At 38.7% G+C, this 23,545-nt stretch overlaps 2 protein-coding genes across 2 annotated transcripts in view; one reads left to right on the forward strand and one right to left on the reverse strand.

The window, feature by feature from the left end:
- The window catches only part of LOC127979437 (uncharacterized), a 33,335-nt gene extending 12,549 nt beyond the window's left edge, over window positions 1–20,786 (forward strand). Inside the window, exon 2 of the mRNA XM_052584907.1 lies at window positions 19,674–20,786. Coding sequence (XP_052440867.1) covers window positions 19,689–20,324 — 636 coding nt within the window. The 5' untranslated portion in view covers window positions 19,674–19,688 and the 3' untranslated portion in view covers window positions 20,325–20,786. The remainder of the gene's footprint in view (window positions 1–19,673) is intronic.
- LOC127979431 (B-cell receptor CD22-like) lies at window positions 5,509–10,646 on the reverse strand. Its single transcript, XM_052584894.1, has 6 exons — window positions 10,316–10,646; window positions 10,149–10,207; window positions 9,620–9,982; window positions 9,175–9,474; window positions 8,815–9,078; window positions 5,509–6,354 (listed from the first exon to the last, which is right to left on the reverse strand). The coding sequence occupies exons 2-6, from the start codon at window positions 10,195–10,197 to the stop codon at window positions 6,056–6,058; spliced, it is 1,275 nt and encodes a 424-aa protein (XP_052440854.1). The 5' UTR covers window positions 10,198–10,207; window positions 10,316–10,646; the 3' UTR covers window positions 5,509–6,055.
- Window positions 20,787–23,545: the final 2,759 nt, after the last annotated feature.

A 23,545-nucleotide genomic window follows, 5' to 3' on the forward strand; every position in this document is an offset into this window, starting at 1 on the left:
TATACGAGCCCTAATTTAAAACACTTGAGATATTCCTTCTTTTATAAGAGAACAGTTTTGTGTGTCGGAGATTAGTGCCACGCGGTTTATCAGCCGTGAAAGAGAGTGTGTTTGCTGCTGATTTTGTCTTCAACACAGAATATATTTCAGCAACATCCCTTTAGTATTCACAGATACCGCTGCAGAAGTCATGCATTTCAGCAAACACTGATATTATTATTATATCTCAGGCTCGTATGTGATTTCCTTTCTGTTTGATTATTTGCAGTGTAAGAATTTACAATAAAAACCCATTCGTAATTCATTAACAAACTATGAGCAATATGTTTGTTATAGTATTTATGAATCTTTGTTAAAATGAGTTAGAAATACAAATATTCATTGTCAGTTCTTGCTCAAGTCATTCACAATGGTTATATTATCACATATTATTGCAAATTATATATACATATATTTTTTAATGGATAAATTTATATTTTATACCAATTCTCATAAATGCTTTAGAATAATATATATATATATATATATATATATATATATATATATATATATATATATATATATATATATATATATATATATATATATATATATATATATATATATATATATATATATATATATATACATAAATAAAAATACATAAAAAAAATATATATATATTTTTTCTTTTCAAAAATTATTCACAATGGTTTATTATACAATTGTAAATATTATATATTTTTATTATTTTTAAAATTATTTTTGGCATGTCATTTTGCAACCAAATTATAAAATCACTTAAATTGATTATGAAGTTATATATTTTATGTGGTACACCAGTCCACATAAATGCTTTAGAATCAAACAAAAAAAAATATTATTATTATTAAAGTTGTAATTAAACCAGAATAATGGAGTTCAAGTCTAAAAGAGAACTCCAACTTCATAATGTGCGTATGAATTATGAATAAATAACCATTTTCCAAAAATATTATAATATTTCTTATTATATTTCTATTTTAAATAAATGCTCTTCTTTTTAACTTTTTATTCATCAAAGAATCCTGAAAAAAAAGTATCAGTTTCCCACAACTGTCAAATAATTCTAATAATAAATCATCATATATTCATGATTTCTGAAGATCATGTGACACTGAAGACTGGAGGAATGATGCTGAAAATACAGCGGAGCATCACATGAATAAATTACACTTTAACACAGATTCACACAGAAAACAGCTGTTTGAAATTGCAATAATATCTCACTATTTTTACAGTATTTTTGATCAAAATAAACACATCCTTGATGAGCAGAAGAGACTTCAACACTTTAGAAACCTTTGATCAGAAGTGTGCATGAATCAGACCCTTACTAACACCTCTTTAAACCCCTGTTTTCAATCAGGTCCAGTGACAGGTGCAGAGGAGTTACAGAGATGTGGATTAAAGCTAAAAAAAGGTATCACTGCAAGTCTTATTTGTAACAGTTTGCTAATAGTGCATGTAGGGTGAAACGTTGGATGCACACACACACACACACACACACACAGAGGTCACACTCAGTCAAACATGTGTGTCTCTGGCTTCCTACATTAAGTGCAGTGCAAGTGTCCTTATCTGTGTGTGTGTGTGTGACACTTGTCTTTCTCTCTGTATGTTTCCTTTTAAAGCATGTCCTCTGTATCACCTCACACTCTATCAAACACACACACACACACACTCAGAGACTCTTGGGTAAAATAATCGGCGTATGTTCCAGATAACAGAACACGCTCTTATCAGACAGAGATGAGTGCTAACGGAGGGAAGGTCAGCAGTGAAGTTATGAGACACACACACACACACACACACTGCAATAATATCTCATTGTTCTTACTGTGATTATAAATGCAGCTGCATAAAAACAAAGCAACTTTCAAAACCACACAACTTTTAGCCACTAGTGAGATGCATCTATAATGACTGCGTTGTGATGATAAGTTTTACAACCAAACACCAAAACTTGAATTGTTGTGTGAGATTTCAGGTTTAATCATGAGGGGTTGTTGAACTGAGAGAGCAGCGGTTAACTTAATTATGAGCTGGAATTGATCCGGGACCCTGATTAATTACCCATTAGGCAAAGTGTGACTTTTATATAGTGTCAATCAAACAGAGCAGCAGGTGAAGACACACACAGCAGAAACACAGATCTTGCTGGAACAAACATGCCATTTTTTCCATTCATTTTCTCTTATTTTTAATGTTTCTTTTTGTTTATGTGAACATTGGAGAAACATTCCATTCTGAGAACATTCCGTAAACATGTCTCCCCAGATTTTGTTCATCAGTTACGTATAATATTTCAAGAAATGTCTTTCTAAGATGTTCCACGAATGCTGTCACAATGTCTTCTGAAAGCATTACAAAAACATGAATGTCTCCTTTGCAACAACATGAGAACAAAGTTTTAATAAACACTATTTTAACAACGTTATGTCCTACGCTTTAAAAAAAAAACGATCCAAACTCTTAAAATGAAAGGTTATTTATTTGCATTGATGGTTCATTGAAGAATCCATGGAATCTTTCCATTGCACTTGCACTACCTTTATAAAGGCTTTAAGTGAAATGTTACCAAACTTCCTCGTGTGTGTGTGTGTGTGTGTGTGTGTGTGTGTTTTAAAGCTTTTATTTAAAGACGATTGTTAATGGGATCCAGGTCTGAGGATGTGTTCGGTGAGCATTCGAGCCTCTAGATCACATTCATGTTTCAAACTCTTACTTCTTTCAGAGATGACGTCTTGTGGTTTGTGGCCTATAAAACATCGCTCATCTCTTGACATGCGCTCAGAGATCTCGACTCATATTTAAATCTCTTTTTGAGTGTTTCGTGTGGAGATCTTTGTCTGCGCTGTTCATACTTTCCTCGAGGGGTCTTCAGGTAAAGATTTGTGAAATCTGAAATGCATCGGGGGCTTGGTGAATCAAGGGCCGATAGTTTAACTTTCACGACACACATCAGTGTTTTACGCCTGTTGAATACTAAAATATTCTTGCTCATTCATGCAGCCAGATGTTTGACTATTAATATCCATATTACATCTTATTCAGCTCAAGAGGGGACAAGAGGGCATTTTTAAAGCAGAAACGCAAGATGCAGTGGAGTATGAATTTTTTTGAAAATCTCAAGACATGTTTTTTTTTTTTAAGTTGAACTCCTTTTAACTCGTACTTCTCATTTTTAGAATGCATGAGACACTATAAAAGACACGAGACGTGAATGCAATGGTCAAATACGTCTATTTAGAGTGTTTTTATAGAAAAAGCATTTAAAAAGTGCAGTACTGCACTGTGAACAGCTGCTAATAACGTTTAGCTATCCGTTCTCTAAATGTTTTGCGAACGTGGAGGAAACATTCCATTTTCAAACATCAGTGGAATGTTACTTTTGAATGTTCTCTGAACGTTCCGAAAAAGCAACATTTAAAAACCGTCAGACGAACATTTGAACGAATGTTTCTAGAAAAAGCGGGAACCGTGTATAAATAATGTTTTTGCGTTAACATTTCGTGAACATTATTAAAAACCCAAATTTGAATGAACGTTTTATTAATGTTACTGGAAGCATGTTTGTTTATAACTTTAAAATAAGCTGTTTTGAGAGCATTGATGTTATCTGGGTTCACAGCTAACGAAAAATTGTTCTAAGAACGTTTTGTTTATTTGAAACATTATTTCGGAATGTTCTCTAGATGTTAGATTTTTTGGTTATGTGAACGTAAGGGAAAACAACATTAAAGCAACGTTCCATTTTATCATTTTGCAAGTGTTTTTCACTGAACCATGTGGTAAACTTCCAAACTAAAATGTTTCAAAGAAACGTTAAACATTAAAGGCGAAAGTTCTGAGAACGTTCCCGGTTTGTCGTGTTTTTGCTTAAAACAATCACCACAAGCCTTTTTTAATATCTCAGTGCTGAGATTTGTTTTTTAAGAGATACAGTCAAACCAAAATGTATTCAGACACCTTAACATTTTAAAACTTTTAACACAGTTTATTCGCTATAGTTCAGAAAATGATGACAAGAACCCAGAGTTAGTGTCTGTTCCCAAAAGTCCACTCTATGAAGAATTTTTGGGTATAAATTATCACAGTTTGTTATCCTCTTTTATGCAAATGCTCTATAATGTCCTGCACCCACTAATAAAACTGCATCAAAATGTGTCTGAATACTTTTTGGTTTGACTGTATATAATATAGACACTACTGAGTCTTCAGTCTTTATATATAATATATAATATGTTATGATATAATATGTATGTCTTTTTTTTTGTGGTGCATAATTTAGAGCTGAATATTGTGTAGTACACTCTAAAAAAATTAATTTACTCATTTAATACATTTAATTAAATTAAATCTTTTTAAATTAAATTATTTTGATGAGTTCTGCTGACAGAATGACTTATGATGTTGAATTTGGACTTTGACGGTACACTTCTAGTTCCCAGCATGCTTCGCATAGAACTGGAGGAGAATAAATGTTAAAATTAATGTTTTTTGTTGTTGTTGTTGTTGTTGAGCAAACACATTATTTTTAGAGTGGTCATTAAATCCTAAACCCTCTCAAAATACAAAAGATGCAATAATGAAACAAAATGTAGTTTTTTTTGTGCATTTATCTTACTTGACGACTGAGGATAAGCAGTGAAACCCCCAAGAGAGGAATAAAGCGTTAAAGCGAAGAAATACTGTCTTACTGTTGCATCAAAAGCAGCTTGTAATGGAATAAAGTTTCTGAACGTAATTATTTAAGACTGGTTAACAAATGGACTAGAGATTGCCATGACACTGACACCGAAAAATATCATCACACATTGAATAATGATAAAACAAGCCCAAATACTCAACGTCATCCTGAAAATAAACCCAGAAACCTGTTTAGTCTTTCAGAAAAAGCATTTATAATAAGTAGACTTTCATTCAAGAGTAAGTATAGTCTAGAGTTTTTCTTCAGGAGTATTATGATGAAATTGTTATTTCTTTCAAGCAACATTCATTGTTTTGTTCTTGGCAGACAGCTGTAATCTCATGTTTTTATGTGGAGTTTTCCTCTTTTCCATTTTTCTACAGCCGTCTGGAGTTATAATGAAGAGTTTATCGCTCCTGGACGAATGCTGAATGAATTCTGCTCCTCCTGTCATTCGGAGAACAATGGTGCTTTAACGCGGCTCATATTTCATGTAGGCCGTGGTGGTGTTTATTTCAGAGGTGTGTGTGGGTCACAGACGCTCTCCGTGGGCTTGTCTCTCAGTTCCAGCTCAAAGCTCTGTGTTTATGGAGCTCGTATGCCATTAATCATTTTTCAGCTAAATAATGGTGTCATGCAATAATCCATCATGCACACAGAGTGCTAGGCATTACAGGATGTAATTACACTTAAGAGTATACGTGCGTGTGTGTGTGTGTGTGTGTGTGTGTGTGTGTGGGTGGGTGGGTAAGAATATTTCATAATGGCAGACTGTTTAAAAACTACATTAATAAATACTGTGTTTTTCCCAAATTTGATGACAGTGTGATTGTGGTTGGTGAGCTTGTTCTGCGAGTTTTGTTTTTTTGTTTGTTACTTATATGCTGTTGCTAGGGTGCTCTGTGTGGTTGCTAGGTGTGTGTTTTTTTTTTCCTGTCTGTCTTCTCTACTGTAATCTATTTATCTGTTGTTCTATAATTCTGACAGTCATAAGTTAATAAAATACAGGTTTGGATCGACATTGGGTTGACTGAATGATGCTTTGATTATTAAGCTTTATTTCCCTCTACAAAAAAATCCTGCTTTTTTAATTATAATTCAAGAGACTCCCACAAAGGCGGTAAATTGCGTCATACAGTGAGGGGACCAGCAATTTTTGAAGGGGACAATAACACAGTTAAAACTTGTAAGGATATGTATACACAGAGAAAGGTCTTTATACTATAAGTGACGCAGGGAAACCGTGCCACATTAGACAACATCAAGCTGTTGTGGTTGTTGTGGGATTTTCACCTATGTTTAGGATGGATATCTAAAGTCTGATGAAAACATGACGCTTAAATGTTAATTGTCAGCAGGATGCAGACAGAAATGAGTCTGCTGGACGTCCAGCAGCACTGATGAGTTCTGTGTGCCGTGTTTGTTCTCAGCTGTACAGTAGTATCGTCCGCTGTGTGTCGGGTCGGTGTTGTTGATGGTCAGGTTTGGTCCGGTCTGAACTGGATTCAGAGGTCTCTCAGTGTCTCTGTACCAGGTGTAGTTCACTGGTGGGTTTGCATCACTGCTGCAGATCAGAGTCACTGGATTGCCCTCTATCACTGAGCCGGAGGGAAACAATGACAATGATGTGTTTTTTGGGGCATCTGAGAAAAAAAAAAAAAAAGATATGCAATGTAGAATGTGTGATCTAACAGTTTAACATTTGAAAGGCTGCAGGTTTTAGCCTCTCTATTTTACAAGTTTCAGATGCAGGTAACGTGTTGAAGCATTTGTTCAATCATCTGCAGCAGGCCACAACACTGACAAAACACCACATGTCTGTATTTTACCCATTACTTGTTCACTAACTGTGTGTAGAAGTTAAAGTCTACTGTGCTAAGACAACACAAACACAGTAAGATATAGGATGAGAAAGTGTTGTATATGTTCTTTTCTAAGTTTGTCATGCAGTCGAACAGAGACTGTCTTTCATGCTTGAACCATCTGAACTGAATGTCCTGCAGATTAACAAGTACTCACACTTACTGGACATCTAGTAGTTTACTAAGTACTCACACTTACTGGACATCTAGAAGTTTACCAATTACTCACTCTGGACATCTAGAAGATTACCAAGTACTCACGCTGGACATCTGGAAGATTACCAAGTACTCACACTGGACATCTAGAAGATTACCAAGTACTCACGCTTGACATCTAGAAGATTACCAAGTACTCACACTTGACATCTGGAAGATTACCAAGTACTCACACTTGACAACTTGACATCTGGAAGATTACCAAGTACTCACACTGGACATCTAGAAGATTACCAAGTACTCACACTGGACATCTGGAAGATTACCAAGTACTCACGCTTGACATCTGGAAGATTACCAAGTACTCACACTTGACTAGTAGAAGATTACCAAGTACTCACACTGGACATCTGGAAGATTACCAAGTACTCACGCTTGACATCTGGAAGATTACCAAGTACTCACACTTGACATCTGGAAGATTACCAAGTACTCACACTTGACATCTGGAAGATTACCAAGTACTCACACTGGACATCTAGAAGATTACCAAGTACTCACACTGGACATCTAGAAGATTACCAAGTACTCACACTGGACATCTGGAAGATTACCAAGTACTCACACTGGACATCTAGAAAATTACCAAGTACTCACACTGGACATCTGGAAGATTACCAAGTACTCACACTGGACATCTGGAAGATTACCAAGTACTCACACTTGACATCTGGAAGATTACCAAGTACTCACACTTGACTAGTAGAAGATTACCAAGTACTCACACTGGACATCTGGAAGATTACCAAGTACTCACGCTTGACATCTGGAAGATTACCAAGTACTCACACTTGACATCTGGAAGATTACCAAGTACTCACACTTGACATCTGGAAGATTACCAAGTACTCACACTGGACATCTAGAAGATTACCAAGTACTCACACTGGACATCTGGAAGATTACCAAGTACTCACACTGGACATCTAGAAAATTACCAAGTACTCACACTGGACATCTGGAAGATTACCAAGTACTCACACTTGACCAGTAGAAGATTACCAAGTACTCACACTGGACATCTAGAAGATTACCAAGTACTCACACTTGACATCTGGAAGATTACCAAGTACTCACACTTGACATCTGGAAGATTACCAAGTACTCACACTTGACTAGTAGAAGATTACCAAGTACTCACACTGGACATCTGGAAGATTACCAAGTACTCACACTGGACATCTAGAAGAATATCAAGTACTCACACTGGACATCTAGAAGAATATCAAGTACTCGCACTGGACATCTAGAATATTACAAAATACACACACTGGGCCTCTAGAAGATTACCAGGTATTTGCAATAAACTCCTGGTAAATAACCAAGTATTTGCACTGGATTTAAAAGTGATAACCCACAACTCACACTGGACACAGTACTTGCACTGGACATCTAGTAGATTGTCAAGTTCTTGCAATAGATGACCAGATGATTACAATTACTCATGCTAGACACTCAGCAGATTATCAAGTACATGCACTAAATGTTCAAAAGTTTTGCAGGTACTCTCACTGGATGTCACAGTATTTAGTGTTATGACTATTTTTCAGATTTTCTTTTAGATTACAGTAAAGACATAAACTGTAAAATAACACAAATTAATGTGTGGAAAATATATATTACCAATTATTTAAAGGGGTCATATGATGTGATTAAATTTTTTTCTTTCTCTTTGCAGTATTACAAGCTTTTGGTACATAAAAAAAATCAGTAAAGTTGCAAAGACTAAAGTCTCCAAAGGGATATTAATTCTAACAGTTAATAGTCAACCAATCCTACCTAAAACTACCTATTCTAACATGGCCCCACATATCTACGTCAAGATGTGGGAAGATTTTCATAACGCTGCACAACTGTTCACATAAAGAAAGAAGGCGTTACTATTATTCTTGCAGTTGCTGTTTGGCCAATCACAATGCACTGGATAGCTGGCCAATCACAGCACACCTCGCTTTTCAGACCGATGTGCTTTTTAAAAATTTTAATTTATTTCAGAAAGGCGGGGCATAGACTTGTAACACTCACACTGGACGTCCAGCAGCACTGATGAGGTCTGTGTGCCGTGTTTGTTCTCAGCTGTACAGTAGTATCGTCCGCTGTGTGTCAGGTTGGTGTTGTTGATGGTCAGGTTTGGTCCGGTCTGAACTGGATTCAGAGGTCTCTCAGTGTCTCTGTACCAGGTGTAGTTCACTGCTGGGTTTGCATCACTGCTGCAGATCAGAGTCACTGAACGACCCTCCAGAACTAAACCAGCTGGATTTATCCTCACCGATGTGTTTTTGGGAGCATCTAGTGGAGGAGAAATCATTCAGGTGATTACTTTATGATTTACAGCACTAATTATAGATGATCATTCAGCACTGACTGATATAATTCCTGTCTTACACTGAACGTGTAGCAGACGAGACTCTTGTGTTGTGTTCTGCTGCTGTATCTGGTGTGTTGCAGTGCAGGTGAAAGTGACTCTGTGATGACGGTGAGAAACAGTGAAGTTCAGATCAGAGATGAGCTCAGTTTGGCTCTGATACTGTCGTCCTGTGACGCTCTCGATGAGAGACGAGCTCCATGTGAGAGATGGTGGACGAGACGGACAGAAGATCTTAGTAGAGCAGCGCAGACTCACTGAACTTCCCTCAATCATCTGCTGATCTGGAAAGATGCTCAGTGTAGGTTTGGGTGGAGATCCTGAAAAACAGATAGAGCTGCAGTCAAATATTACAAGATCTCATGGGTCATTATATCCGAAACTTAAGGTATATATTGTACTGTAGTAGGTTTATTTTCATGTACAGTCACACTATAGAAGCAGCATGAACAATATGACACTCACCTAAGACGACAATTTCAACTTGAGAGTATGTAGGTCCTCTGTAGCTATGTTTCAATATACCATTGGCTTCAAGTCTGAAGTAATATGACCCATTATGACTCTGATCAACATTATCAAAGCGTGTGGTGCAGTTTTTCTGTGTAGCAGTGCCAAATATTTCTCCTTTTAACAGTCCAGTGTTGGGGCTGCTGGAGTCAAACACAGCGGTACTTCTTCCGACTTTAAACCATTTTCTCTTTGCACTGTTAGTGAGGTCAGCTTCATATTGTTGATCAATATCAAATGTGCAGGGGATGAAAACACAGGATCCTTTCACAGCTTCTACTTTCTTCGGCAGATTCATATTAAAGCCACAAAAAACACCTAAAACACAGACAAACAGATCGAAGGAAGTAAACGATCAGAGAATACAAGCAGAACACACTTCTGCAGAACTTATTACTCTTTAATCTCAAGGTCACGTGAAAATGCTTTCATAATAATAATTCATCTTGTTAAATAGAATAGAGGAATAGTCTAAGAATGAGACCTTGTATCAGAGATTCAGTAAGGAGGAACGTCACCAATGTTTCCATCATTTACATTCACCTTACAGCAGAATAACAAACAAATATAAACACACAATTAGACCTATATTATAATACAGAATTGACAATAAAGCAAGCAAGTTTACGGTTTTGTGTGTAAATGAATTACCGGAGAAGAGATTTGAAGACGACAGAAATCCTCTCAGATCTCAAGCTCTAAATGTTTTACACTGGACGGAGGGATAGATGTGTCTGAAAATAACAACTACTGTTTTTTCTTTCCCCGCTTCCCCTTTAGTCAGAACTCAGTAACAGCAGCCTGACCAATACATAAGTGGTCTCTCTTTCCCATCGCGTGTGCACACTTGCACACTTCTTTTACTTCTCTTATTTTAAATGCAAGTATAGCTGAAATCACAGCACAGCTATTGTCTTTATCTTGTGTATCAAATATATCAATGAAAACAGTTTTTACAATTTAGCTGCATCAGAATACACTATGTGGCACAGCACAGAGAGGCAAACAAATGTAATAATAAATTTACACTTTGCATGTTCAGAAGAAGTGAGCTGCCCAGTCTTGTGAAAATGCAAACAGGTTTGTGTAAGTAAATTGTTCAGTATAAATAAAGATAAGTAATACGAACCTAATATTTCTATGTTTTTATCATGTGTTTAAAAGTTCTTTGAAAAACATCTATGACCTATGAAACACGTTCATGCTCTGATTACTATTGGTTTCACTGATAATAAACATATATTACATAAAGCATCATTATTTGTCCATGCCCTTGTTGATTAGATTAAAATCTTGAAGGCCCAGTTTCACAAACAAGGTTTAGCTTAAGCCAGGACTAGGCCTTCGTTTAATTAAGATATTTAAGCAACTTCACAAAATTGCCTTAGAAGAAAATGTAACAGATGTGCATCTTGACACAGAAATATTGACACTGACATATTTTAAGATATGTCAGAGCAAGATATTTTCAGATGAGACAACTGAAACATGTATTTTAGTCTGGGACTAAGCTTAAGTCTCGTCTGTGAAATCTTGGGGGAAAGTATTAATTTAAGGTACAATTATAACAAATAAAAATGTGCGATTAAATTCATGCAATAAATCGCAATCATATATTTTAATTGATTGACAGCCCTAAGTTAAAATGACTAAAATAAAATGTAGGATTAACTCATCAGTGGACTTTCCTCGTCAATATAGGCTATATTTTTTCACACTTTTCTCATTCCCACTTATTCACGTTTTTACTTGAATGAACCTCTGAAGGTAACCTTTGTCTTCAGAAAAGTTAGCATTTTCATTTTACCTGATAAAGTATTGTTTATTAGCTGAGCTTCTTTGTTTACAGCCGTTACCATGGAAACCACTATATTTCTGACATACCAAAAGCACCTCCTACTGGCAGAGAATGAATGTGCATTTTCAGTAATCCAGTCTGCAGTTTTTGTTCGGACCAATTGCTTCCCACAAATGTCTAAAATAAATATTTTTAAAATTCCAGATACTCCCACAAAAAGGCAGTAAAATGTGAAATTACCAACAGCTAACACTGTCAGTGAGGGAAAAAAACAACTCGATAAACAACCAAGAAGTGCCTTAATGCTGATGTTAAAATTTGAAATGTAGAAAATATGGAATTCAATGGAAAATGAAAATAAAGCCAAGGTTTTCACCATGGGTGGTGTGATGTTATTTGCCATAAATTTGACAGAATTACTATTATATTGTGAGATAATAGTGACTGATTGTAGTTTTGGTGGGCCTGTTTGAGAGTTGTTTTTCACTCCCAGTTCGTCCCTGCTTGCACATGTGTAACTTACTCCCACCTCTGGATCACTCTATCCAAACATATTTGACAGTAACATTTATGAGTCACTCCAGATATACAGTGAACCAAAAGACAAAGAGAAAAGTAAAGTTAAGTATATTGGGGGGACAATAATTATAAGAAATTTCAAAAGTCTAATGAATACATAACGTTTAAAAGTTAATTGTCAGCAGGATGCAGACAGAAATGAGTCTGATGGACGTCCAGCAGCACTGATGAGTTCTGTGTGCCGTGTTTGTTCTCAGCTGTACAGTAGTATCTTCCGCTGTGTGTCAGGTTGGTGTTGTTGATGGTCAGGTTTGGTCCGGTCTGAACTGGATTCAGATGTCTCTCAGTGTCTCTGTACCAGGTGTAGTTCACTGCTGGGTTTGCATCACTGCTGCAGATCAGAGTCACTGAACGACCCTCCATCACTGAGCCGGAGGGAAACACTGACAACGATGTGTTTTTTGGGGCATCTGAGGAAAAAAAAAGATATGCAATGTAGAATGTGTGATCTAACAGTTTAACATTTGAAAGACTGCAGGTTTAAAGCTCTCTTTTTACAAGTTTAAGATGCAGGTAACGTGTTGAAACATCGACAGCAGGTCACAACACCACTTGTCTGTATTATACCCGTTACTAATTTACTTCACACTAACTGTGTGCAGACATTTAAGCCTACTGTGCTAAAACAGTACAAACACAGTAAGATATAGGATGAGAAAGTGTTGTATATGCTCTTGTCTAAGTTTGTCATGCAGTCGGACAGAGACTGTCTTCCATGCTTGGACCATCTGAACTGAATGTCCTGCAGATTAACAAGTACTCACACTTACTGGACATCTAGTAGTTTACTAAGTACTCACTCTGGCCATCTAGAATTTACCAATTACTCACTCTGGACATCTAGAAGATTACCAAGTACCCACACTGGACATCTAGAGGATTATTAAGTACTTGGACTAGACTCCTGGTAAAATAACAACTATTTGCACTGGATGTACAAAAGGATAACCCAGTACTCACACTGGACACAGTACTTACACCAGACATCTTGTAGATTGCCAAGTACTTGCAGTAGAGACCCAGAAGATTACAATAACTCATGCTAGATTCTCAGCAGATTACCAAGTACACACACTGGATGTTTACCAGATTATTTGCACTAGAAAACTAGAAGATTACCAAGTACTCACACTTGACATCAAGAAGATTCCCAAGTACTGGCACTGGACATCTGGAAGATTACCAAGTTAATGCACTGAATGTTCAGCAGATTACTTGCAGAAGATTACCAAGTACTCACATTGGACATCTATAAGAGTACCAAGTACTCACACTTGACATCTAGAAGATTACCAAGTACTTACATTGGGCATCTGGCAGATTACCAAGTACTCACACTTGACATCTAGAAGATTACCAAGTACTTACATTGGGCATCTGGAAGATAACCAAGTACATGCACTGGATGTTCAGCAGATTACTTGCACTGGACGTCTAGAAGATTACCAAGTACTCACATATAGACATCTGGAAGATTACCAAGTACTCACATTGGACATCTAGAAGATTACCAAGTACTAACATTGGACATCTAGAAGATTACCAAGTAAATGCACTGGATGTTAAGCAGATTACTTGCACTGGACGTCTAGACGATTACCAAGTACTCACATTGGACATCTTTAAGATTACCAAGTAAATGCACTGGATGTTCAGCAGATTACTTGCACTGGACATCTAGACGATTACCAAGTACTCACATTGGACATCTTTAAGATTACCAAGTAAATGCACTGGATGTTCAGCAGATTACTTGCACTGGACATCTAGAAGATTACCAAGTACTCACACTTGACATCTAGAAGATTACCAAGTACTTACATTGGGCATCTGGCAGATTACCAAGTACTCACACTTGACATCTAGAAGATTACCAAGTACTTACATTGGGCATCTGGAAGATAACCAAGTACATGCACTGGATGTTCAGCAGATTACTTGCACTGGACGTCTAGAAGATTACCAAGGACTCACATATAGACATCTGGAAGATTACCAAGTACTCACATTGGACATCTAGAAGATTACCAAGTACTAACATTGGACATCTAGAAGATTACCAAGTAAATGCACTGGATGTTAAGCAGATTACTTGCACTGGACGTCTAGACGATTACCAAGTACTCACATTGGACATCTTTAAGATTACCAAGTAAATGCACTGGATGTTCAGCAGATTACTTGCACTGGACATCTAGACGATTACCAAGTACTCACATTGGACATCTTTAAGATTACCAAGTAAATGCACTGGATGTTCAGCAGATTACTTGCACTGGACATCTAGAAGATTACCAAGTACTCACACTTGACATCTAGAAGATTACCAAGTACTTACATTGGACATCTGGAAGATTACCAAGTTCTCACACTTGACATCTAGAAGATTACCAAGTACATGCACTGGATGTTCAGCAGATTACTTGCAGAAGATTACAAAGTACTCACATTGGACATCTATAAGATTACGAAGTACTCACACTTGACATCTAGAAGATTACCAAGTACTCACATTGTACATCTAGAAGATTACCAAGTTCTCACACTTGACATCTAGAAGATTACCAAGTACTCACATTGTACATCTAGAAGATTACCAAGTTCTCACACTTGACATCTAGAAGATTACCAAGTACTCACATTGGACATCTAGAAGATTACCAAGTACTAACATTGGACATCTAGAAGATTACCAAGTACATGCACTGGATGTTCAGCAGATTACTAGCACTCGACATCTAGAAGATTACCAAGTACTCACATTGGACATCTGGAAGATTACCAAGTACTCACATTGGACATCTAAAAGATTACCAAGTACTAACATTGGACATCTAGAAGATTACCAAGTAGCCTACATGCACTGGATGTTCAGCAGATTACTTGCACTGGACATCTAGAAGATTACCAAGTACTCACACTTGACATCTAGGACTTCTAGATGTCAAGTGTAAGTACTTGGTAATCTTTGAGATGTCCAGTGTGAGTACTTGGTAATCTTCTAGATGTCCAGTGTGAGTATTTGGTAATCTTCTACACACAAACAGGAAGATCCAAGTGCAGTGTTTTATTTGGGAAATCCAAAAATTACAATCCAGTAAGCAAAGGTCACAATCCAGGTAAGCAGTCAGAACAAGAAACATAAAAGTCCACAAGGAAACACGAAACACCAGTGAACACGAAAAAGCCGGGTAACATTAAACAAGGACTCCATGAATTAGATAGAGACAGGCTGGTTTAAGGACAGGTGCAAACGATGAAAGTGGAGACAGCTGAGTGCAATAAACAGGTGTGCAATTAACTGTGATGAATGGGACAAAGGCTTGTGGGAAATGTAGTGCCTGCAGTGGGGTGACTATGGGGAAGTGAGACCACTAGTGGACACCCAGGGAAACACCAACCAGACACTGTGACATTACCCCCTCCTCTAAGGAGCAGCTACCAGATGCTCCACCGAACACAAGAACAATCCAAGGAACACAGAGACCAGGAGGGAGGTGGACTGGTGGAGGATAAAGGGGGGGGGGGCAGGGCCATAAAGGGAAACAGAGACTGGAAGTGAAAAAACAACAACAACAAGGAGACCAGGAGGGAGGTGGACCAGCAGAGGACCAGGGGGAGGGATGAAGGGCCAGGTCCATAGAGTGAAACTGAGAAAAAAAAACAACAACAACAACAACAAAACAAAGAGGCCAGGAGGGAACGGAAAGTTCAGGGGCCCAGGGCAGAGCCGACAGGGCAGGAATTCAGGGTGGAGCAGGTGGAACTGGAGCCCACTGAGATGTCGCAGATTGGACTGACGCCCAACAGGTCGGTGCAGAGAACCACCACCGCTTTGTGGTTGAGACAGAGGCCAACCAAGGCGGCGCAGAGGGCCACCACAGCCGAGCAGACAAGACAGATACCCACCAGGGCGGCATAGAGGAGCAACAATAATGTAAGAACACGATTCCAATAAATTGGGACACTGTACAAATTGTGCTAAAAAAAAGAAATAGAATAATTTACATTTAACATTTAATCATTTAGCAGACGCTTTTATCCAAAATGACTTACAAATTAGAACAATAGAAGCAATCAGACAACAAGAGAATAACAACAGTATACAAGTGCCATGACAAGTCTCAGTTAGTCTAGTACAGAACACGTAACTAGGTTGTTGTTGTTTTTTTAAGAATATGATAGACAAGAAAAGAAAAGGTAAGTGCTAGCATTAATTGGTTAAATGCTGGCGAAAAAGATGAGTCTTTAGATGTTTTTTGAAAATGAGTAAAGACTCAGCTGTTCAAATTAAGATTTGGAGGTCATTCCACCAGTTGGGCACAGTCCAACAAAAGGTCAGTGAAAGTGATTTTGAACCTCTTTGGGATGGCACCACAAGGCGTCGTTCACTTGCAGAGCGCAAACTTCTGGAGGGCAGATAAAATTGAACTAGTGAGTTTAGATATGTTGGTGCCATGCCAGTGGTCGTCTTGTAGGAAAGAATCAGTACCTTGAATTTGATGCGAGCAGCTACTGGTAGCCGTGTAACCTGATGAGTAGAGTTTTTTTTGGCTCATTGAAGACAACCCTCGCTGCTGCATTCTGGATCAGTTGCAGAGGCTTGACAGTACATGCAGGAAGAGCCAGGAGAGCATTACAATAGTCTAGTCTGGAGAGAACAAGAGCTTGGACAAGAAGTTGGGTGGATTGCTCTGGCGGGAATGGTCTAATCTTCCTAATGTTGCATAAGGCAAATCTGTAGGACCGGGTTGTTGTAGCAATATGGTCTGTGAAGCTTAACTGATGATCCATCACAACTTCTAGGTTTCTGGGTGTCCTGAAGGAGTTATGGTTGTAACCCAGCTGTAGAGAGAAGTTGTGATGAAACGATGGGTTATCTGGAACCACCAGCAGTTTTGTCTTTTTTGTCAGCAAGGTTGAGCTGAAGGTGATGGTCATTCATCCAGCTAAAAATGTCACTCAGACAGGCTGAAATGCGAGCAGCTACCGTCGGGTCATCTGGTTGGAATGAGAAGTAGAGTTGAGTGTCATCAGCGTAGCAGTGATAAGAAAAGTCATGCTTCTGAATGACAGATCCTAATGAAGTCATGTAGATAGAGAAGAGAAGCGGTCCAAGTACTGAGCCTTGAGGAACCCCAGTAGCAAGTCGTTGTGACTTAGAAACTTCACCCCTCCAAGACACCCTGAAGGATCTATCAGAGAGGTAGGACTTAAACCACAGGAGTATGGTTCCAGAGATGCCCATCTTTCTGAGGGTAGACAGGAGAAATGATCCAGAGTGAAGAGCAAAGTGGAAAACTGTTCTGTGGTCAGGCGATTCAAAATTACGTACAGTGTACCAACTTTTTTGGAATCGGGTTTGCACATTATATCTTTTTTTTTTTTTTTTTTTTGCATAAACTCATTGCATTACACCAAATAATGTTCTTTTTAGCAATGTCATATGACCCCTTTAAGACTTGTAACACTCACACTGGACGTCCAGCAGCACTGATGAGTTCTGTGTGCCGTGTTTGTTCTCAGCTGTACAGTAGTATCGTCCGCTGTGTGTTGGGTCGGTGTTGTTGATGGTCAGGTTTGGTCCGGTCTGAACTGGATTCAGAGGTCTCTCAGTGTCTCTGTACCAGGTGTAGTTCACTGCTGGTGGGTTTGCATCACTACTGCAGATCAGAGTCACTGAACGACCCTCCAGAACTAAACCAGCTGAATTTATCCTCACAGATGTGCTTTTAGGAGCATCTAGTGGACGAAAAAAACATTCAGGTTATTAGTTTATGATTTACAGCACTAATTATAGATGATCATTCAGCACTGACTGATATAATTCCTGTCTTACACTGAACGTGTAGCAGACGAGACTCTTGTGTTGTTTTCTGCTGCTGTATCTGGTGTGTTGCAGTGCAGGTGAAAGTGACTCTGTGATGACGGTGAGAAACAGTGAAGTTCAGATCAGAGATGAGCTCAGTTTGGCTCTGATACGGTCGTCCTGTGACGCTCTCGATGAGAGACGAGCTCCATGTGAGAGATGGTGGACGAGACGGACAGAAGATCTTAGTAGAGCAGCGCAGACTCACTGAACTTCCCTCAATCATCTCCTCCTGATCCGGAAAGATGCTCAGTGTAGGTTTGGGGGGAGATCCTGAAAAACAGACAGAGACGCAGTCAAATATTACAAGATCTTATGTGTCATTATATCCAAAATTGAGGTATATATTGTACTGTAGTAGGTTTATTTTCATGTCCAGTCACACTATAGAAGCAGCATGAACAATATGACACTCACCTAAGACGCCAATTTCAACTTGAGAGTATGTAGGTCCTGTGTAGCTATGTTTCAGTATACCATTGGCTTCAAGTCTGAAGTTATATAACCCACTATGACTCTGATCAACATTATCGAAGCGTGTGGTGCAGTTTTTCTGTGTAGCAGTGCCAAATATTTCTCCTTTTAACAGTCCAGTGTTGGGGCTGCTGGAGTCAAACACTATAACGGGAGGGTTTCCGTCTTTATACCATTTTCTCTTTGCACTGTCAGTGAGGTCAGCTTCATATTGTTGATCAATGTCAAATGTGCAGGGGATGAAAACACAGGATCCTTTCAGAGCTTCTACTTTATTTGGCAGATTGGTATTAAAGTCACACAAAACACCTAAAACAAAAACAAACAGATATAAGGAAGTAATCACAGAAAATTCAAGCAGAACACACTTCTGCAGAACTTATTGCTCTTCGATCTCATGAAGGTCACTTAAAAGTGCTTTCATACTAATAATTAATCTTGTTAAATAGAGGAATAATCTAAGAATGAGACCTTGTATCAGAAATCCAGTGACGAGGAACGTCACCAATGTTTCCATCATTTACATTCACCTTACAGCAAAATAATAAACAAATAAAAACACACAATTAGGCTTATATTATAATACAGAATTGACAATAAAGCAAAACTGAAAACTACAGAAGGTTTATGGTTTTGTGTGTAAATAATTACCAGGGAAGAAGACAGAAATCCTCTTAGAGCTCAGTCTCTAAATGCTTTTACACTGGACCGAGGGAGAGATGTGTGTGAAAATAACCACTGCTGGGTTTTTCACTTCTCCTTTAGTCAGAACTCATTAATAACAGCCTGACCAAGAAATAAAAATGACCCTTATTATCATTCAGTACTTTTTGATATAGTTGCATGAGATTATTTACTGTTATGAGATGCTGTGTTCAACTTCAACATAGAAACATTTCATTTTAGTAAACTTTAGATGGTCAGAAACATCACATTTGAAACACAGTCCTAAGACAGGAAATATAGTGCAGTGTGGCTTTCACACGTGAAGTAAATGTGTCTGTGTCTGTGTCTGTGTCAACACTACGAGCTGCTCGCTTGGTTATAATGGTATAGCTTCTCCTTCAGTATGAGCTGATTAACTAGTTGATCAATAAAATCAAAAACAATACCATATTCTCTGGTTATTTTGGTGAGTATGCATTTCATATTCAACCTGATTAAACATTATATATATATTATACTATTATATATATAGTCTCTGTCATGAATCTGGTCTAGGAACTTCCATTCACTCACCACCAGAGGTCACTATGAATGTACTGCCTGTGTTGTCTTTGCTTTCCTAGGATCCAGTCTCTGCCATGGGTCCTGACCCCATCTGCTCGGACCTGGTAAACTTCAGTTCCATCTGCTCCACCCTGGTGGGCTCCATTTCCTTCTGCTCTGCCCTTGTGGGCTTATGTCCCATCTACTTGGCTGTGGTGGTCCTCTGCTCTGCCCTGGTGGGCTCCAGTTCCTGCTCCACCCAGTTCCTGCTCCACCCTGGTGGGCTTCTGTTCCATCTGCTTGGCTGTGGTGGTCCTCTGCTCTGCCCTGGTGGGCTCCAGCTCCGTCTGCTTTGGCCTGGTGAGCTCCAGTTCCATCTGCTCTGCCCTGGTGGGCTTATGTCCCATCTACTTGGCTGTGGTGGTCCTCTGCATTGCCCTGATGGGCTTCAGTTCCATCTGCTTGGCTGTGGTGGTCGTCTGCTCCGTCCTGGTAGGCTCCAGCTCCGCCTGTTTTGCCCTGGTGGGCTCCAGTTCCTGCTCCACCCAGTTCCTGCTCCACCCTGGATTTCTGCTCTATTGTCTCTGCCTCAGGCCCCTGCCACTCCACTTCCACGTGGACTTGGCCCTCCATCCCTCCCCTCCTTGTGCCTCCGCTCCACCACCCTCCTGAATCGTAAAGTGTTTGGAGCATCTGGAAGCCGCTCCTTGTGGGGATGGGGGGAGGGGTGAAATGTCATGAATCTGGTCTAGGACCTAACATTCACTCACCACCAGAGGTCACCCGCTCACTACATGGACTCTTGCACCACACCCACTCTTGCACTTCACCCCAGACTACAGGTACCATCATCCACTGCACTGATTACACACACACAGCTGAAACCAGTCACACATTCACTATATAACACTCATCCATATCACTTTCAAACTGCAGAGTATTGTTTAGCCCATGTCGTCTCGTTTCCTGCCTTGTCTTGCCTTCGTGTTTTGTTCTTGGATTGTTTACCTCGTTTTTGATTCTTATTTTGGGACTTACCCTTCGGATTACCCTGTCTGGATATAGTTGGCTATCGAAGACCCACGCCTGCCCTTGGATTATTCTTGTGTCGTGCCCTATATATACCTGTTTGCCGTTGTTTGACCCATGCCTGTTTTGACCACTTCTTTTTTCAATAAAAGCTTGCACATGGATCCGCACGTCTCGCATCTTGTCATCCCCGTGACAGTCTCCATATATAGGTTATATTTACACACTCACTGGAGTTTCCTACAGAGCGAGTGTCCGTCTGCATTAATTAATTGCACATGAGGTAGAAGACCACTGAGAACAATAGAGAGAGAGAGAGAGCAGCTGAATGTGTGTAAATGACTTGTTCTGTTTGTATTTGTGTAATTGCTGTGCTGTTTAGTTAATTTGAGAGGAGTTTGAACACTCATTATACTAGAGCTGCTGCTTAAGCTTAATAAGAATCAACTCATGCAGTGATATTCATGTTTTAATTAGAAGACGAGTGTGTGTGTGTGTGTGTGTGTGTGTTTGCACAGCCTTTACACAACCTTCTCTACTCTAATCTATTTATCTGTTGTTCTATAGTTCTGACAGTCATAGGTCTATTAGATCTGTTGAAAAGAGCAGCATAAATGTTCGTCTTCAGAGAAGAAAATAAAGATTTGTTGAGTAAATGATTCTTTGATTATTAAGCTTAATTTCCCTCTCCAAAAACACCTGCTTTTTTGCTTCCCTAAAATATCTAAAATGAACACTTAAAAATTCAAGATACTCCCACAAAGGCAGTAAAATGTGAAATTACCAAAAGCTAACGCTCTCCATGAGGAAAACAACTCAATAAACAACCAAGAAATGCCTTAATGCTGATGTTAAAATGTGAAACGGTTGATATTAGAGGTAGAAATCATAGAAGTCAATGGAAAATGAGAGAAAAGCAAAGGTTGTGTGTGAACGTTAACAGCTAAAGCTAAACCAGGACTCGTCTGAACACTATATATCATCTATATGCGGCATGAACCTCAGAGCCCAGAGGACCTGCGTGAAAACAGCCATTAGATCTCTAGACATCAGCCTGAATGTGTTATTGCTGTAACTTTAATCTCAGCGGCTCCAGGAAGAAATGCTTTATTTATCGGAATGATTTTATCAGAATCAGTGAGGGACCCTGCTGTCTATTAAGCACACTGGAATATACACACCACGTCTAGTGAGCGAGTGAGATATGAGGGTCATATGAGGTCGAGCGGTTAGTGTTTGTGTCCCACAGGCAGATGCTCTCCTTTACTTCAGCCTGGAAGCTTGTTCCCGACATTAAATCTGATGGAGAAGAACATACCCAAGGCAAGTGTGTGTGTGTGTGTGTGTGTGTGTGTGTTCAGTGTCTGTATGTGTTTCAAGCTCTTTGAATGTTTCTGTCCCTCTCTGAATAACTGCATTAACACACTAGGTTTGCACGAGTTCACTGAACTCGTAATATCATAATTATACAGCATTATAAATTATATAATCAGCAGAGATTCAAAAATCTCATAGGACACTTCTGAGATAATTACATGTAATGGATATAATGTATATAATTTCAATGTCCTTTATGTGGTTATGATGATGATTGTTATAAAGGATGTAAACAAGACGTATGTATATAGATGCATTCAGTCAGTCAGAATAGAATTAAGCCCCTCCCTTCTGCAAAAACACACTTCACGTCCCATAATCCTCCTCTCTGTATGAACTAAAGAGCAAAACATTGAATAGCCTTTCCATCCATCCGTTTCTCAACTGTAATTCTTAATATGAGAAGTTGCACACACATTCAAACTGGCTGTTATTAACCTCTCATCAAAAAACACACAACTTGACCCCAAAGAACTAGTTAATTATAGACTAATCTCAAATCTTTTCAAGATACTAGAAAAGGTGGTATCCTCACAATTATATTCCTTCTTAGAGAAAAATGGTATATGTGAGGATTTCCAGTCAGGATTTAGACCGTATCATAGTACTGAGACTGCTCTCCTTAGAGTTACAAATGATCTGCTCTTATCATCTGACATTGGGTGTATCTCTCTATTAGTTCTATTGGATCTTAGTGCTGCGTTTGACACAACTGACCACAACATTCTTTTGCATAGACTTGAACACTTTGTTAGCATCAGTGGAAGTGCATTAGCATGGTTTAAATCATACTTATATGACCGCCATCAGTTCGTAGCAGTGAATGAAGAGGTATCATATCGATCACAAGTGCATTATGGAGTACCTCAAGGCTCAGTACTAGGGCCGCTACTCTTCACGCTTTATATGTTACCCTTGGGAGATATCATCAGGAAACATGGTGTTAGCTTTCACTGTTATGCTGATGATACTCAGCTCTATATTTCTTCGCGGCAGCAAGAGTTCTTACTAGAACCAGGAAGTATGACCATATTAGCCCGGTCCTGTCCACACTGCACTGGCTCCCTATCAAACATCGTATAGATTTTAAAATATTGCTTATTACTTATAAAGCCCTGAATGGTTTAGCACCTCAGTATTTGAATGAGATCCTTTTACATTATACTCCTCTACGTCCGCTACGTTCTCAAAACTCAGGCAATTTGATAATACCTAGAATATCAAAATCAACTGCGGGCGGCAGATCCTTTTCCTATTTGGCGTCTAAACTCTGGAATAACCTACCTAACATTGTTCGGGAGGCAGACACACTCTTGCAGTTTAAATCTAGATTAAAGACCCATCTCTTTAACCTGGCTTACACATAACATATCCAAATCCGTTAAAGGAGTTTTAGGCTCAAATAATTGCAAAGATACTATTTAAACTGGACATATTGCTTTATTGACACACTATTTTCCTAATGAATGTTGTTCAGTTGCTTTGACACAGTCTTTTTTTGTTTAAAGCGCTATATAAATAAAGGTGACTTGACTTGACACATACA

Source organism: Carassius gibelio, chromosome A4, assembly GCF_023724105.1.
Source record: "Carassius gibelio isolate Cgi1373 ecotype wild population from Czech Republic chromosome A4, carGib1.2-hapl.c, whole genome shotgun sequence".
Taxonomy (NCBI): domain Eukaryota; kingdom Metazoa; phylum Chordata; class Actinopteri; order Cypriniformes; family Cyprinidae; genus Carassius; species Carassius gibelio.

Excerpts from the sequence above, each read along its gene's own strand:
- LOC127979431 (XM_052584894.1), bottom strand. The coding sequence starts at position 10,197 with ATGATGGAAACATTGGTGACGTTCCTCCTTACTGAATCTCTGATACAA. Across the intron at positions 9,475-9,619 it reads AGTTGAAATTGTCGTCTTAG|GATCTCCACCCAAACCTACA; the intron begins GTGAGTGTCATA and ends TCTGTTTTTCAG. Across the intron at positions 9,079-9,174 it reads TCGTCTGCTACACGTTCAGT|ATGCTCCCAAAAACACATCG; the intron begins GTAAGACAGGAA and ends CTCCTCCACTAG.